This window comes from Limulus polyphemus, unplaced genomic scaffold (assembly GCF_000517525.1).
Source record: "Limulus polyphemus unplaced genomic scaffold, Limulus_polyphemus-2.1.2 Scaffold4277, whole genome shotgun sequence".
In the NCBI taxonomy this organism is placed as follows: Eukaryota; Metazoa; Arthropoda; class Merostomata; order Xiphosura; family Limulidae; genus Limulus; species Limulus polyphemus.
The window spans coordinates 48,824-66,421 of NW_013669887.1; the positions used below are offsets into that span (position 1 = coordinate 48,824).

The following is a 17,598-nucleotide window of genomic DNA, read 5'->3' on the forward strand; positions in this document are numbered from 1 at the left end:
CCAGACTAAAGACACAACCTACCTCCTTGAAATCTTGATTCGAAAGAATGAGATGGCATTCTAACACATGAAAATGGCTGAGAAAGCCACTAGGGGGACATTCTGAACTTTCAATTGTTTATTCACATGTCATATATTGAAGTAAGTGTCTATGAGGGGCAGTTTCCAAAAATGGAAAGAGATGAGCAGGGCCACTGTGTTTGACTCAGTACATGAGTGATATCTTAGAAAATCTATGAGGTTCTTATTTGATATTCTAGCTTGTCAATATCGGTAATTTGAGTTCCTAATTTGTACGAAACTATAGACTTAGTATTTCAACACCACAAACATCTAATCTGAACCAGTGCTCCATTCAACATACTATGACACACACAAAAATCGATGTTTAACCGTGTTTTTTTTTAATATGTACTTTTATATTAAGAAATTAAATAATGTATAACACTAAAATTTGAATTATAATCTACAGTTTGATACCAAACTTACTGACATAAATTCATGAAATAGTAGTTCAATAAAATTTTGAATGCGAGTTCAACAAATGTGATGACATGGCCTTTGACATGTGACCTGTCTGGAGAGGATTAAAGTACCACTGTTTATTGGAAAATTAGGGCTTAGTGTAAATTGTTATAAGGCATGTCATCATGATACACTTAATATATGTTTAAAAGGCTATTTTTTTCCCAATATCATTTACTTTTTCCAAAGTTAATTTAAAAAAAAACTAACTTCAAAGCTCAATGGAGACCAGCAAAGAGCCAGCATGAGTCCTCTACTACTAAATACCTTACAAAAAAAATAATGTTACAGAAACTTCTAAAACACACTGTTTAAAGTAAACCTGCACTCTAAAACAAAGTGCAAAGTTCTTAAATGTTTACTGTTCTTCACATGCACCTTTAGCTTTCAAATAAGGTTATGCAGTAAGCAACCCCAGAGTATGGTGAGATCTTCCTGCATGTGTTTCTACTGCAGATGTAAATATTTTAGGCATTCATAGCATTAAACTCCATTAATGCTCCTTTACTGAAAATATTATTGTTTTTTGCAGTTCATTATAAGAATAGTATTATCACTCCATGAAACATAGGAGACATTACACTGTATATCAATCAGTACAAGCTGGTGAAGGATGATTCTTTTTAAAGTAGTAAGAATGGCTAAACATTTATTTTAAAATTGATCATCATTTGAAACACTACTCTTAACTGACCTCTATATAGGTTTCCAGTAAAACAAAAAAAAGAAAGCAACAGTTTTTCGGGATGGCTAGGTTACAATATCTAAACTCTTAAGTTCCAAGTTTAATATCTGTATCAGATAGGAGCGAAAGAAAAGTGAAATAAATTTCTGGTTTTATTGTGATACTTCAGCAGACTTTGAATTTATGAGAAATTAAATCAGGCAAATAAAATTACAAAATAACAGTTATGGAAAGTATATATAAAAGTTATTGAGAAACTGATACAAAGTAAAAAAAAACATTTTATGTAAGATTACAAAGACCAATAAGACTTTTGACAAGAAACCATTATTTTCTCTGCTCACTATCGCAGATGGATTTTTTCCCTCATCTTTTAAGAACTGAAAGAGAATCATCATCCTACAAGTTAATTATAACCTGTTTTTATTACATTCTCTGACAATACTGTTTTCAAGACCACACTATCTTCTGCTCAGTTCCCACAAAGGCTAGAAAGAAAGTACACGTACCTGTATCACTTTAAAAGAACAAATCTGAGAGATATAACAAGAAAATTCATGGTCTCGGTTAATATCAAATTCCACTTGAGGAATTGATGAAAAAAATATCATGCAATCATCATATTGTTTTTTTACTTACTTTCTCCATCTCCATCCACATCAAACTCATCAATCATAGCATGAAGCTCCTCCTCACTAATGTCTTCTCCTAGTTCACGAGCCACTCTCTTTAAGTTACGGAAAGAAATTTTTCCTGTTTCATCTTCGTCAAACAAGCGAAAAGCTTTCAGCATTTCCTCCTTCGGATCTCTGTTCAACATCCAATCTGTAACTGAAACATGAAAAAAAAAGAAAGGTATAATGTTATTTAAGTATATCTTGAATATTTCTCTTATTATAAAATTCTGTTTCAAACTGCTTCACTCAGAATTTTGTGATTTTCAGAGTAACTTTCCAGTTTGAAAAAGTTATTTTTTGAGTCTTGCTACAGATATTTGCTGATTCAATAGTTAAGTTTGGCTCCCAAAAGAAGTCAAGATAGCTGAAGGTAAAAAGCTTACTTCTGTTTATGGGCCTCATTTTGAGTATTTTCATTCATTTTTAAAAGTTCTTTCCACAACTATCTTCTTTATTTTTTACTAAGTAAATTTTAATAGAAACATTCCATTCCAGTAAACAACATATTAAGGCTCTCCATAATCTGTATCATCCTCTACAGTGCAGTCCTTCACAAGTAAAGGTATACAATTCTCATATAAGCTTTAAAGTCTTATTATTTATTTTCATTTTTCTACTTGTTCATTTGAAAATAAGCCTTTGGTTTTAGCATGAAACTAAACCTTAGAAGAAACAATTTATTTGATTAGTTTGGTTCAACAAGTAAATATTTCCTAAGCCATTAGAAACTAATTACAGCTTTACTATGTTTATTGTTTCTTCCAGTTTTCTTTTTACAATAGCCCTATTGGCTGATCGACCAACCTTACAACCACCAAGTAACCATGAAACTATAACTTTTAATGTAGTAAGTGTATCTTCACTAAATTGGGCAAGCTTTTTAATAAAATAAATGAGAATTTATTTAAATATTTATTTTTGAACTTAAGAAATTAAAGCTTATATAATATTAAAATATGAATTATAAACTGTTTTGATGTCAAGTTTATTAGAATATATAAAAAATAAAGTAGTTCAATTAAATTTTGAATATAACTGTAAAAACGGCATAAAATACACACTTTGATATACCTGTTTCTAAAGGGTTAAGTTAAAGAAGGAACTTCATTTACATTATCTTAAATTACATCTGACACTTAAAGATATTGATTAAATCTGATTTTATGATCTGAACGTCAAGAAAGGTGGGTTTTTTTTTTTGTTGGTTATTACTTTTCCATTACAAACAATTTATTTAATATGGTGTTATTTTTTCAGTATTAATAATTACTAAAATACTCCATTGAATACTGTGTGCATCCAGATCCCACAGCTTGTAAATGTTTTAAAAACAAAACTCACTAACCTACTTCTTCAAAGTCACTATAAGAAATTTTATCAATATCCTTGTCATCTATCTTATATTGGCGGATTATTTTCAACACTTCCCCCTTCTTGACATCAAACCCTAAAGCTCTCATGGCAACCTAAATTTAAAAGAAAATTCATATTAAATTGCATACACATTGCATACAAAGATTAATAACTATTTTTATTACTTGAGTTTACTGTGTGACATTTCTTATCGTTAGCTTAGGCACACTGATAAGGTCTGACAAGACTTCAAACTACTGAACTCAGTTAGTTGTGTTTGATCACAAAACTAGAACTGACTATTTCCTTAAGAAGAAATAAGCTACTTGTACTAGCAATCATATGAAGCACTTAACATTAATTGTACTGAAATTTTAGAAGGACTTACTTATACAAAAGGATTTTTGTGTTATAAAAAAATAAAAGGACTTAGGTGTGACTGTTCATAAAATCTAAAGATTTCTGATCAATATTTTTCACCCTCTCAATATGGGTAGGTAAAAGTACACGTCACAATACCAACAATATATGTCAAGAAAATTAGCAATAAAATGCAGTTAATAAATCATGCTCTAATATTATATAAACTTTAACTTCTTAATTTCAAAAGGGAATAATTAAATAAATTCTCAATCTTCACTTCTACGCATTTTGCTATTGGTTAAAAATAACGTAATAGCAAATGTTAGAGAATTTTTAATATTTTTTGAAATACAGTATTTGATAAGAAGGCATGGTAAATGGGCTTGATTTTGTAGTTTATTTCTCTGTAAATCAAGGCAATTGGAGGCTATAAATTTAGAGATGTTTCAACCTTATCTATATTGCAACTATAATTTCTATTAAAAGTCAGAAGTTCAAATAAGAGTAGAAAGGATGTTTAGATGAGCAAATTGGAGCAAACAAGTGTCATGTGTTTTTAATTTACTGAATGACAAATAATTCTAGTTCATTCTAACAACAGATTTTGAATTATTTGTCCTATAGATTCACAGTTGCTGTTGTTGAGTTCATCTCAAACATGGTAAGGGAATTATTTAGATACACTTTATATCTTAGGAAAGTCAAGTAAGTTATCATACTTATAGGACATTGTATTCTTTACAAGTGTTATTATTTTATATTATAAGTTGAATATTTGAAATAAATAGTAATTCAGTAAAATACTAACAACAATCATACCAAAAACTAATGTTAACTTTTATCAAGACATTGAGCACAAAAAGTATAAGACCCACATATAAGTACCAAATTTCTTGTTTTATTTTATCTACATTTTTTATTTATTGTTATAAATATAACTAAAATGTAAAAATTAGAAACTTATTAGGTAAGATAAGAAAAATTAATCACAAATTTCTCAGTCGAGTATGTGCACACAAGCTCTTCATGTTTTACGTAGTTCAATACTTTGTTTACTATAACTTCAGCTATACTGTCACTAAGTGGTTTGTCATTTTATACCACAGATTTAGTAGTAAGACCGAGTTCAAAAAACAATAAAATGAAATGAAAACAGGTGTAAATTTAGCTGTTTAAGATAAGTAACTGGAATTTTTCTGTTTCAATCTAAAGTCACAGAAAGAAAACAAATCTTCATTTATTTCTTTTCTTTGTGGTGCTTATAAGGTTGGTCAAATGGACCAAGCTTGTATATTGTTAGAGTAAAGAATATAACAGATAAAATATAGTTTTATTGAAAAACTTCTGATATTCATTTAGGAGGTTCTATAGATTATACAAAAGAAATATGAAAAATGAAATCTTAACATGAAAATCCCCTTTCTCTCAGACTAGTCAGCCTTAGTCAAGCTACGATTATAAATTCACAGACAATTCTTTAGTAGAAATATTAAATGAAAAAATTTGGTTTTTCCTTTACAAAAGAATTGTAATGTTTGCTAAAAGTTTGCCAATTTTTACGATAATACACTTACTACCTTAAAAATTACAGTATGTATACTTTCATCATTACCTGATGGTTGTGGTTTATCGAAAAAAAAAAAAGATGAACTTTTTGTGTCAGTTAAGGCATTCAGAAATGAACTAGTTTTAGGTCCTTTTACTTCTTTTTAATAAGTAGTTTTGCTTTTTTTTTGACAAATAGGTTCAATGACCGTTTATATTTTTTCTTACACTCTTATATAAAACAGTTGATAAAAAAAAACTGCCATCACCTTGCATTCATAGTAACTTAAAAAAGTATCTTGATCACTGTCAAACAGGTCAAAAGCTTCCCGGATCTCTTGCTTTCGAGCATCTGGCAAAGTCCTCCTCTTCTTGACCCGAGAGTCCATCATTCAAATAGATATGAAATGTGATATGAATATTCAAATATCTATAGAATATAACAATAAAACTGAAAGATAGTGGAAACTTGCAAGCACCTGCTTCATAAATATCCTGATAATAAGAAATACTTTATTAACATCAGACCTGACTTTAAAAATGTACTTAAATGTATATTAAAACTAAAATTATATAAATCCATTACAGTTCAAAATGTATACAATTCAAATTTCCTATTAAGCACACACTCAAAATGCACAATCTCATTTCAGACTTGAGCAGAAAATTAAAACTGTTATGTGTATCAATGCAAAATTGAAAAATACATAACTGTCCACAGTTTTTGCAACAAAAACATTCTGAAAATGATAAGCTCACAGTGACATGGGCACTTGCCTTAAATCAAATACATGTGCTGCCCACTTTGCACAAGCTACATGTATGGTTTCACAATAATAACATTACCATTGATTCCTATGAGTTTTTAAGCACCGTCTTAAAAATATTCACACATATACATGCCTTTTATAAGCAGAAAATATAGCATCATTTATTTATAATTTTATATCACGCTAAAAAATAACACATTTTAGAAGTAGAAAATCAAATAAGAAATCATTTGATATTACTTTGAATAATCAACACCAGTATCCTGTTTTTAGCTCTTAGTCTTTCACAACATAAAATAGTTGACAACTTTTTTTTCAACATAAGATACAACAATGTCAATTTTTATGGGAACCTGTACAAATAAATATTTTGAATTATTTTTGAATATGATTATTAAAATTCTACCAGATAGAATATAATTTTATGTTTATTATCACAATGATCTTCATAATTAACAACAAGAATTTTAAAAGAAATCGTTTACTTCTAAACCAAGATTTTATTAAATTTTCACTGACTTTCACGATAACATTTGAAACTTAAATATATATATATATATATATATATATATTATTTTTATGATTAACTTGCACTTCTATCGCTTACACTTGTTTAGATAACATTAAATAGACATTGTGGTAGAATTTATACTAAGACTAAGGTTTTAAAATTAAAAATAAAATACTAAATTAATTACTATAGACAAATACTAACAGTAATAGAGTGAAATATCCTTAATCATAACGATTGTATTAGTATTACTATTGTTAGTATTAAATTTAAACTAAGTCTAACGAGGTCTAACGTTATTTATAACATGTATCTATACTTTAAATTTATGGTCTAATAAAACATGTTAAAAAGTAAAATAAGTTCAATATAACTGTATAATCTACACAAATAATTAAGTCTTAAACTAGAGCTTACAAATACAAGTTACGCTGATCCACATCTACCCTCTCCTTGTTTTGAAATAACCATAGTGCCATCTGGTGATAAATTTTCACTAGTCATACACACACAAAATTTAAACAAAAATACTACCAACACTGCTTTTAAACCCTACCAATTACTGCTGTGATTCCCTGAGTGCTTTAAATAAAAAAATTAAAATTTTCCCCTTAATTTTGCCATCCTTAAGAATATTTTATAATTCAGCAAAATGTTGTGATTAAATTATAACAACATGGATTTTTTAAAACAAACAAATATTATTTAAATCAATTTTAAGTAGGAGTGCGTATCTCATCATAGTAATCGATATGACACCTATCGAGATACAAAAGTTTTACCAACGGTTTGTTACAAAGTTTGACAGTCTTGTCTATAATTTATTATATATATTACTAACATTGTCTTATTTAAGTGCTTCAAACTTTAGAGTGCTTTTTTTTCAAATTCTCAGGTTTGATCAACTAAATGGCAGCTAGCAAGAGAAGAAAAAAGAAGTTAATATTTGTCTATCAATTTTGTTATTGGTAATTTGTTATGTTACTTTACATGTAATGTTTTTGATAAAAAAAAATGAAAACAACATGTAGTACTCAATACTCATCTTCCTTTATTGAATAATTATTTTTAAGCAAAAATATTTTACTAGGAATTCAGATTTTTTTTACAAAACGCCCCCCAGTGGCACAACGGTATGTCTGCGGACTTACAACGCTATAATCTGGGTTTTGATACCCGTGGTAGGCAGAGCACAGATAGCTCATTGTGTAGCTTTGTGCATAACTTCAAACAAACTGTACAAAAGACCTATAATGTTTACTGAAAGCTTGCCAAATTTCGTGAATGGCCCGGCATGGCCAGGTGGTTAGGGCACTCGACTCGCAATCTGCGGGTTCGAATCCTCGTCACGCCAAACATGCTCGCCCTTTCAGCCATGGGAGCGTTATAATGTGATGGACAATCCCACTATTCGTTGGTAAAAGAGTAGCCTAAGTGTTGGCGGTGGATGACTAGCTGCCTTCCCTCTAATCTTACACTGCTAAATTAAGGACGGCTAGCGCAGATAGCCCTCATGTAGTTTTGCGCGAAATTCAAAACAACTAACCAATTTCATGAAGATACATAAACCGTATCGGACGATGTATCAATACAATTGTATCACGACTTCGGGATACGATACTCGTATCGTTGTATCGCCGCACCTTTATTTTTAATCATAAAATTAACAAATTATAATTAATTATTTTTATTGAAAAATAATGTTACAATTTTGATTAATACTTGAAAGTATATTATTACCCATATCTTAGTATTGTTTGAAATAAGGTTTAGGTGAAAAATTGTAATTCATCTAACTGTTTTAACACATTATAATCATCTGTTCTGATGCATAATTTAAGAAATTTAAATTGACTAGGAGATTTGAAAGATCAAGACAGTTGGTCAAACAGGAAATTAGGACATCAAAAAGGATGTATGATGTTTGTTTTTGAAGTTAAGCACAAAATTGCACAATGGGCTATCTGTGCTCTGCCCAACAGTGGTATAGAAACCCGGTTTCTAGTGTTGTAAGTCCACAGACGTACCACTGTGCAAGTGAGGAATAAAAAAAATAGAAGGTTTGTTGAAAATGTTGTGGAGACAGTAAATTTACGTGAGTTTAAGAGAAAGTTTGATAACTATATGAATGATAAGGACTAGCTTTAAGATTTTTAAAAATTTATAATAGTTTAGTTTAGAGGATGTGACAGCCGAGATGGACCAGTAGGTCCCTTGTTGGCCCTAAACATTATGTTCTGTTATAATATCTTCATCTGTTAGGGTACAATCTAATAATGCCATTCGCTGGTATAAGGAAATGCTGTCCTCCAAAAAAGAAGCAAATACATTTCAGAGATACCAATGTTTTAATTCAACATTAAAAATTGTAGGACTGAAACAATGATTTGTTTGGTTGGTTGGTTTTATGCACAAAGTTACACAATAGGCTATTTGTTTTGTGATCACTTTGAGTATCAAACCCCACTATACTAGATATGTACAAAAGTAAATTAAAAACTTAGGAAGGGTGGAATATGTGTGTGTGTATTTATTTATTTATATTAAGGATGGGAGGGTTATCTAGAAAACTGAAATTATAAAATCTGTGAGACCCAGTAGCTCATCGGGAAGCTTGAGGGCTTTTTCGCTAAAAATGGAGGCTTGGCATTCGTGGTGAGCATAGCGCAGGTAACCTTATGCTGTTGTTGTTTTAGCACAAAGCTACATAATGGGCTATCTGCACTCAGTCCGCCGCGGAGAATCAAATCCAGGATTTTAGCAACGTCATTCATTAAATTAACCGCTGACCGCCTTCTGTGTAGCATTCTGCGTACATACAAATAATAAGTATATTATAAAATCTCTCTCAATATTTTATCTGAGAGAAAGTTATTCATATAGAATTCCATTTAACATAGTATATTGATACATCCACAAATAGTCAACATTAAAAACTGATATCTTATAGCTAATCCTTTCGAATGTACATCGGGAAAATCAAGTATAAAAGTATCGAGCATAGTTTGCTGTACAATGATTTATATTTATTATCTAAAATGTACGTTACACAATGGAGACATAAGCTGCCAATAGCTTGTAAAAGGGATCCTAGTGGTTACTGGCCAGGTTGCGGATAGAAAGGTTCAAGGTTCGTGCCGCGATGTCCCTGAACACGCTTGCCATTTTCAGCTGAAAGTGCGTTATAAGCGTGACAGTCACTCTCTTTATTCGATTCAAAGATAGAAAAAACCTTTGTGGCCGCGAATACGGCTGACGGCTGCCTTTCCTCTGATCAGTAGTTGACAATTAGGGACAACTATATCTCAACTATAGTGGTTTCTGACCTCGGCTCTTAGTAGCTTTGCAATAAATACAAATTATTTTAAAGATATGGATTGATAGTTGGTAAGCACAAAGCTACACAATGAGCTATCTGTGCTCTGCCCACCACAGGTATCGAAACCCGGTTTTTAGCGTCATAAGTCTCAGAGGAAAGTTAAGGCACTGGGCAAAGTATAAACTAGTGTCCCTCCCTTGCTTTTAAGAAAATAACATACAATTTGATAAACTAAATTGATTAGCATTAAAAAATTAGCGAAATAAAAAAAGAAATATATATATTTCTTTTTTTAAAAACTGGTTTGTTATTATATTCGCAACGCACGGTGGTGAGCCCTGAGCAACTGCTCAATTTGGTTTGAATTTCGCGCAAAGCTACACGAGGTCTACCTACGCTAGCCGTCCTTAATTTAGCATTGAAAGACTAGAGGGAAGGCAGCTAGTCACCCACCGCCAACTCTTGGGCTACTCTTTTACCAACGAATAGTTGTTACATTATAACGCCCCCAGACTGCGAGTCAAGCGCCCTAACTACCTGGCCATGCCGAGTCATCCATTTTGCTTGTTGGATAAAACGTCCAGCGTAAGCCTACAGACTTTCCGCTGAGCCACTGGGGCAATACTTTTAAAATAAATAAATATTATGTCAAAATATAGTACGAATTGAATCATTGAAAAAGTTTTCAGTTTCGAAAATATTGTCTCTCTCTCTTTTCTTTGCTACCTGATGTTGATTCGTATCCCTTTTTTTCAGATAAAAACCGTCTCAGTAACGCATAAGTAACATTTAATACAATAATAGATGATACAATTAAATTTAGTGCTATGGAAGTTCGTTTTCTTTGGCGGTTAAATATTTTAAAGAGTTATTTAATAACGAATAATTAATTACACACACACTACACAAATATACATGTGAACTCTCTATACGTAACGCTAAGTTTTTTATGTAAAGGCACATCTGAACCAGGAAACGTGTATTTTTTCAGGTTTTTTAATTAATTTATGTCAAGGGAAATTCAGATTATGGTATAATATGCAATAAATAATGTATAAGCAAGTTTAATACAAATCCAAGAGATTCGAATTAAAACTATGCACCTGTCAATACTTATGTATGCTTTTTTAACTGGTTCATATCTCACCTAGATCACGTTTTCTTATTATAATAATATATTTCTTATCTTAGTAACAAGTAAGAAATTACTATATTGAAAGCTAACGTTTCTCTTCGATAAATTTGCTCATCCTTACTTTCATAAAGTAATTACTAATATATAAATATTATACATTGTTATTAAGTACAGCCTGATACAAAAATGTGGTAATTACATTTAAATCCTTCTCAATACATGACAAAAGTTTGATGACGAAATTGTCTTGTAAATTTTTCCATGAAGACCATAACGAGATTTTTTTTTTGATTCAACACGTTATCTGGATCTGAAAGCATTCTACTAAGTTACCTATGTTTAACGTTGTCCACCAGTTGTTAAAAATTTGTGACAAAGATCAAAGAATCTTCCAAAACACTTTTATTACTAACATAGTATTTCAAACAAGTATTAAACGAAAATTATGTTGATATTCTAGAATATAGCAGGTCACTAATTACAAAACTGACTTTCTTTACCATTTTATTTTACATCTAATAATAACAATTTCACACATAACACATATGTACAGTTGTAACGCTTAATCTGCATAAACGTTCTACGTAGAGGATTAAAACTGTTGCCATCCTATTACTGCTATCGCATTCAATTAAGAAAGATAGTTTATATTTTCATCTATAATATATTCTTAAAATTAAACTTTGTTCTTTGTATTTACAGAGACGTTTTTCAGATTTATACAAAAAAAATATTAGTAATAAATATCTAAAGTAAAATTTCTCCCGCTTCACCTATCAGTGATAAATAATGACTGTAATAGACACTTGCAAAAACAAAGTACAGATTTATAACAGACTCTTACGATCCAACAGTCTTGGTTCACTCATTAACGCTGTTTTATGTTTTGTTTTCACAGATTATACCAGCGGTAAGACGACCAGCTATCTTGTAATTAAGAAGTATATTATCTTCTTCAATTGTCTGTTAAAATATTCTGGTAAAAAATGATATTTTATGTACATTATGATGTCAATGCAATGGCAGTTGATGAGTCTTGAAAGTGGAATAATGCAGATGACGAAACCATGCTACGATTAATTAGTTGCTAAATTCTCATTTGTTTCTTTTCAATACAGGTTGTGGTCTTGCTATCACCATGAACAAAATTTCCCTGGAGAGTTTAAAACTGAAACATTATATCATCGCTACCTTTGGGCTTCTGGGCAGTGCCATGGCGACCTATGGTGTTTTACGTGTTTTGGGGTTGAATCCTCTCTGGTCAATGGACAGAGCTGTGAAATGGTGCGCCAAACAAGAGTACATTCACCTGGATACTACTCCTTTCTTCTCGATGATGCGTTATTGTGGTTTCATGTTGGGTATGGGCCTTGGTCTCAACTCTGCATTTAACAAGAAAGCCAGTGAAGTTCCATTCTCTTCGGGTATGAAAATAACATCCGCCATTTTGGCTATTGGAGTAGCTAAATTGTCCGAGAGAGTTCCCCTGGCAAAGTTTAATATCGGCTTCTTTTACTTCTCAGCATTCGTCGCTAACACCATCCTACCATTCTTGATGATTGCCATGGTTCCTTACATCGTGTCCAGAGTTTGGCCAGTCATTGTTAGAGGTGTGGACAAGAGAAAGCAGCATTGGAAAGAAGGTTTTTGTTGTGATTGTTAATTGATTTGTAGGAAAATAACCACTAAATCTGAAGAAGACAAAATTTTATCACATTTGTGTAAACATTTAAATGTTTAGTAAATAATTAATAGAAGAAATGTTAGCTCGTGCTGCTTTTTGTAAACTTTGACCTCATTTGAGATTTTTTCCCCATCTGTATAGCACGAGCTTGTTAGCATCTATAAGCTGGTCAATGTACACGATCCTGCTCTGTGTGGTCAGTCTGTCTCGAGTGTACCTAGCTGCACACTTCCCTCACCAGTGCTTACTGGGAATGATTATCGGTTAGTTGAACGTATTAGTTGACTACTTATTTAAATAAAATATTACCTTAATAATCAGACGAGAAATGTTTATTAAAAGGAAGTGAAGTAGCTTTAAAACATATTTTGAAAATATATATATTTAATTGTTTATTGTATAAATTGATTGTGTGTTAGGTTAAAGTTTGCATAGATTTGTTTACAAAGTTTTGTAAAGTTCGAAACCTTATTTATATATTTGCGACTGGAGTAAAGTTTTAAGAAGACATTTAACTATATGTTTTATCTGAAAGAAAAAAAATTCAACTATTTTACAAGTGAGATAATTAATAATCATTTCATTCCAAAACAAGTAAGTTAGTGTAATATTATTCTATGAAGATCATTATTTAAGAACTGTTTTTAGTATTTGAATACTATCAGGTTTTTTTAGGGTATTACATGGAGAACGCCCCTACTGGTGGATATACGAAACACAAGTTTACAACAAAACTGGCTCCAACACGCCAGCCATTCAACAATACTTCATGACATGTGAGACAGGTCCAGGTACGGCACATTTTCATTACAATTCCGTTAGTTTTCTTATATTCATGATTATTGTACCCAGTGTTTTACACAGATCAGTTGTCATCGTATGCTCTCTTTTTATGTAGTAATCAATTACTAAATAACTGCCTAGGGAAACAGAAGATGAAATTTAAATTGAAAAAAAAGAATATATAGTGTTATGATATTATAGACTGTGTCACCACTTCTTTTGGACATATATATATTATTATTCCAAATTTAAATTTGATAATATAAATTTGGCTAATGACTCAGAAACACATTTAAACAAATCAACAGTTTTTTCATCTCTTTTCTTTTCTAGAAACAGTACTTGTTTAAAATGTATATTTCATTGTAATATTTGTTTATTTGACACGGCAAATATACGAACGTAGTAAACTTTTTGTTATATTCTTGTAAATTTGAGGTGTAATTTTAATAAGTATGTTTTTATTTTTAGGCAGTCCATCAGGTCATGCTATGGTTTCTGCAGCGGTATGGTACATCCTTATCACAGCTTTCTTGGAAAAATCTGCACCTGTAAGAAAAAACCAGTAAGTAGTTGACACTGACCAGTGAATGGTTAATTTCTTTTAAAAAAGCGAGGTTCTAATGTTAACTAACGAGAATGAAGCAGATTAGAAACATATCAAGTTTACTGTCACGTTGTTTCGAATGCAATGTTGCAAAATATTTTTGAAAATTGAGTCAGAAAATTATAAAGTGTTAGTAGTTTTAGAGTAAGATTTTAAAATAAAGAGGATAAGTAACGTTCTCAACAAAAAGTACAAAAAATAGAAAAGTAGTTAATTTGAAAATTAAGAAAAACATTCATATTTTTTATATGACCTCATATGCGTACTTTTGTTTACTACCAAACAATTTTCTGTTTTATCTTTTGTAAATATGATTACAAGATAAATGTTTGAGACTCTGACTGGAAACTGCAGATAGATTTTTTTAGTACTATTAGAAGAAAGTGATAATAAAACTTACCATTTCAAAACCTGGTTGGACCACTCAGCAATGATGCTAACCCACATTAACTTTGTTCCTATCTTACGGTCCAACGAGAAGACAAGTGGTGCGTAAAAGAGGAAAGCATATCGAGGATCGCCAATATTCGAAATAGTGAAAAATACACTTTTCTGTTGCTGAAATCTGAAATGACGATATATATTCGTAAGATATTGGAATCAACAAAAAGGAATACAATACTCCTAAATTCCTTTTCAAATCTGTGCGAAAGATGCATATATTTCAAAATAATATGATTTTTCAAAAAGATAAGTGCTATCACTATGTTAGAAATATGTACTGGGTGTTTACGAACTGCAAAACAGGAACAAAATGATTCTCACCGTGTCTGTAAGGTCTGAATTGCAGAAACGCTGTTTTCGTAAATCAAATCCATAGTATCTGAGAGACGGTAAAGATTTTCTGGTGTAGGTGTTCACAAATTCTGAAGAAGAAAATAAATAAATAAATATATACATTGGTTTTAAGTATTTGTAATATTGTAAATAATAATTGAAACTACTTTAATGTAACCATTTTAATCTACTTTTTTCACGTGATAAAAACCAAAACTGAATTGTAAACTTCATTAAAAGTTATTATTGCCCCCCCCTCAGTAGCACAGCGGAATGTCTCCGTACTTACAACGCTAGAATTCGGGTTTCGATACCCGTGGTGGGCAGTGCACAGATAGCCCCTTGTATAGCTTTTGCTTAACTTCAAAAACAACAATAAAACAAGTTAGTATTGTAAAATATATTTCCAAAGTTATGTTTAATTCATGAACTTAAAATTGTTTAACCCATCAAGAAAAAATAAAGAATCGTAGTAGCACGCTTCAAAATTAAGTTATTTTCCAGATTTCTAAAAAATTTGTATGTGTTATGTCTGATGCTTTTGTATGTTCCAAATGACCATGAATATAAAGAAGAAAAAGATCTATTATTTTATGAAGTCTTACAAAAGCATGTTCTTTCTCCTTAATGTTACTCCTCACTAATTAGAATATATTTATTTACGTCAGATGACAAAATTAGGTGAGTAAAACATGACTTGTTATTTCAAAAATCAAGTCAGGAAGGTTTTATCCAGACATGGTGGCGGAGGACTCTAGTTCCATACAAAGTTATTCTGGTTTTGAAAGGTAAGTTTCTATGAATTGTCTTATTGGGAAATACATTTCGAGCAGATTTAAATGGATACTTTGTAATTAATTTAGTATTGCAATGATCTATACATTTTATACATTTAAAAGGATTGATGTATCACAAAAAGCTACTGATGCGTATCGAATGTGTTTCTGAGTAATTAATCCAACTTATTATGATATTAAATAATTACATTTATATATTAATAACTCATATCGGACGTTACCTGACTTACACGATCTATTAGTTAAATACATTTAAAGGCTAGTTCCAAATGTTTCAATAAAATTTGAGGCAGTCTTAAGTTTGCTGTATACGATAGTAGGCTTAAGTTTAAAAAAAAACACATATTTTTCTTACCTGTTACACCACAATATCTTCTGGTTATTAGTTGGAAGTTGGTAGTAGATTCTCACAATTCTCTTCGTCTTGTCTGCGATGTGTATTGAACACCAAGCTGCTATCCCGCCTTTATATAGTTGGAAACCACTGACCAATAAGATGTTTACGAGTTTTTGATGACGCACGGCCAGAATTTCGAGCAAAACAAGCTAGAAAGACAACCCGAGTATAACGATGTACTGTTGCTGAGGCCTTGTCATTTTTTAATTTTTTAGTAAACTTTGACATATCTCATATAAGAACCAGAGCAAGTGATTGGCTTCCCTTCTGGTGTGACCAGCGTTGGAGTTTTTTATTGGTTGAAACAGTATATTTGTTGTGTGAGCATCGTATGACGTCGATTTATATACTGTTTACTCCACGCTTGTTCTTTTCGGTCAACTGGCCATCTATTTATTTCGAACTATTATCGTCATAATGTAATGTATATCTTTTACATCATATCAACCTGTTATTTCTAGTCAACAAGAAACTTAAGTTCTCGGGGTCACAACAAAGCAAGTTCGAGGTAAACACATATAGTAAACTAAGAAATATATTAGGTATGTCTTAAATAAAAGCGTTTGTTTTATCAGTTCTTCGATTCAAATCAGTATATTTCATATTCGCGTTAAATATATTTAAATCCAATCACATTTTATGCATCTCCAAGTATTAGTACTTGTGGTCACTTTGACAAAAGAACAGTCAGTTTATGATCTGAACCTAAAAAGATGCTTACGTTGTGTTTAAAAATCATCCTGATTATATTGTATTTTTTAACAAATCAGTGAAGTAGAGAAGGTGAAAATTCACGATTGTTATAAACAAAATAGCACGTCGATATTAACAAGGTCGTTCCGAGTAAACAAAACAAAATATGTTTCTGTCACTGTTCTTCAGCTATTAACGTATAGAGAAACAAGACTCAAGGAAATTAACCTATGATATTCGTGAAGTTATTACTATAAAGCTTTCTGTTGCTCCGAGGTATATAATGGAAACCTGTAGCAATTTAAAACAGTTAATACCATAAAAAAGACAGGCACCTTCCAGTGTCTCACCGGTACACTTGAGGGCTTAAACACTAAAAATCGAGGTTCGATAACCTGCGGTGACCAAAGCGAGGTTGGCCCATCACGTACCTTTGCACTTAAACACAAACTAATATAGAGAGGTTATCTTTTAATTATTTTGATATATTTAGTAATATATTTTAATACATAATCATTCATATGTTCTAATATATGCCCCCCCAGTGGCACAGCGGTATGTCTGAGAACTTACAACGCTAGAATCCGGGTTTCGATACCCGTGGTGGGCAGAGCACAGATAGCCTATTGTGTAGCTTTGTGCTTAACTTCAAACAAACAAACAAATCTAATATATATAGTAATATTAATCAATGTTTAAGTATTTATGTGTGTGTGTGTGTAAATTTCTTGAAATGCGTAATAACAACCCGCATCTATTTTATTATTATTTTCTGGGAGGGAGGGGGACATTTTAATCAAAAATTGGCTCTGGTAATTTGTATTGAGTGAATACTTTAACATAAACCGACAAACCAGAAATCAGTAACTACAGTGCCATTTTAATCCATGAGATATTTAAATTTTAAACGTTAGGTTTGCCCTTATGGTAGGTAACAGTAAGTTCCACATTTAATCCCATACGTGGACTGACTCAAT

At 31.2% G+C, this 17,598-nt stretch overlaps 2 protein-coding genes and 1 long non-coding RNA gene across 4 annotated transcripts in view; 2 read left to right on the forward strand and 1 right to left on the reverse strand.

Annotated features, from left to right (window-relative positions):
* Nucleotides 1–6,909, reverse strand: part of LOC106470900 (centrin-3-like) — a 9,728-nt gene extending 2,819 nt beyond the window's left edge. Inside the window, exons 1-4 of one of the 2 annotated variants that reach the window (XM_013931477.2) lie at nt 6,847–6,909; nt 5,418–5,578; nt 3,233–3,353; nt 1,850–2,041 (exon numbers count right to left, since the gene is read on the reverse strand). In XM_013931477.2, the coding sequence (XP_013786931.1) occupies nt 1,850–2,041; nt 3,233–3,353; nt 5,418–5,540 (436 nt within the window). In that variant the 5' untranslated portion in view covers nt 5,541–5,578; nt 6,847–6,909. Of the gene's footprint in view, nt 1–1,849; nt 2,042–3,232; nt 3,354–5,417; nt 6,325–6,846 lie in introns of those variants that run through there. The other variant, XM_022399535.1, reaches the window with a different exon arrangement.
* A 5,065-nt stretch (nt 6,910–11,974) lies between these two features.
* Nucleotides 11,975–12,665, forward strand: LOC106470898 (glucose-6-phosphatase-like). The gene is made up of 2 exons (XM_013931475.2): nt 11,975–12,521; nt 12,620–12,665. Exons 1-2 carry the CDS (start codon nt 12,022–12,024, stop codon nt 12,633–12,635), a joined length of 516 nt encoding a protein of 171 aa, XP_013786929.2. The 5' UTR covers nt 11,975–12,021; the 3' UTR covers nt 12,636–12,665.
* Nucleotides 12,666–12,977: 312 nt separating this feature from the next.
* On the forward strand, nt 12,978–13,901 carry LOC111088712. Its single transcript, XR_002613147.1, has 3 exons — nt 12,978–12,992; nt 13,027–13,358; nt 13,822–13,901. It is a non-coding gene; the product is annotated as an uncharacterized LOC111088712 (long non-coding RNA).
* The last annotated feature ends 3,697 nt before the right edge of the window (nt 13,902–17,598 follow it).

Excerpts from the sequence above, each read along its gene's own strand:
- LOC106470898 (XM_013931475.2), top strand. The coding sequence starts at position 12,022 with ATGAACAAAATTTCCCTGGAGAGTTTAAAACTGAAACATTATATCATC.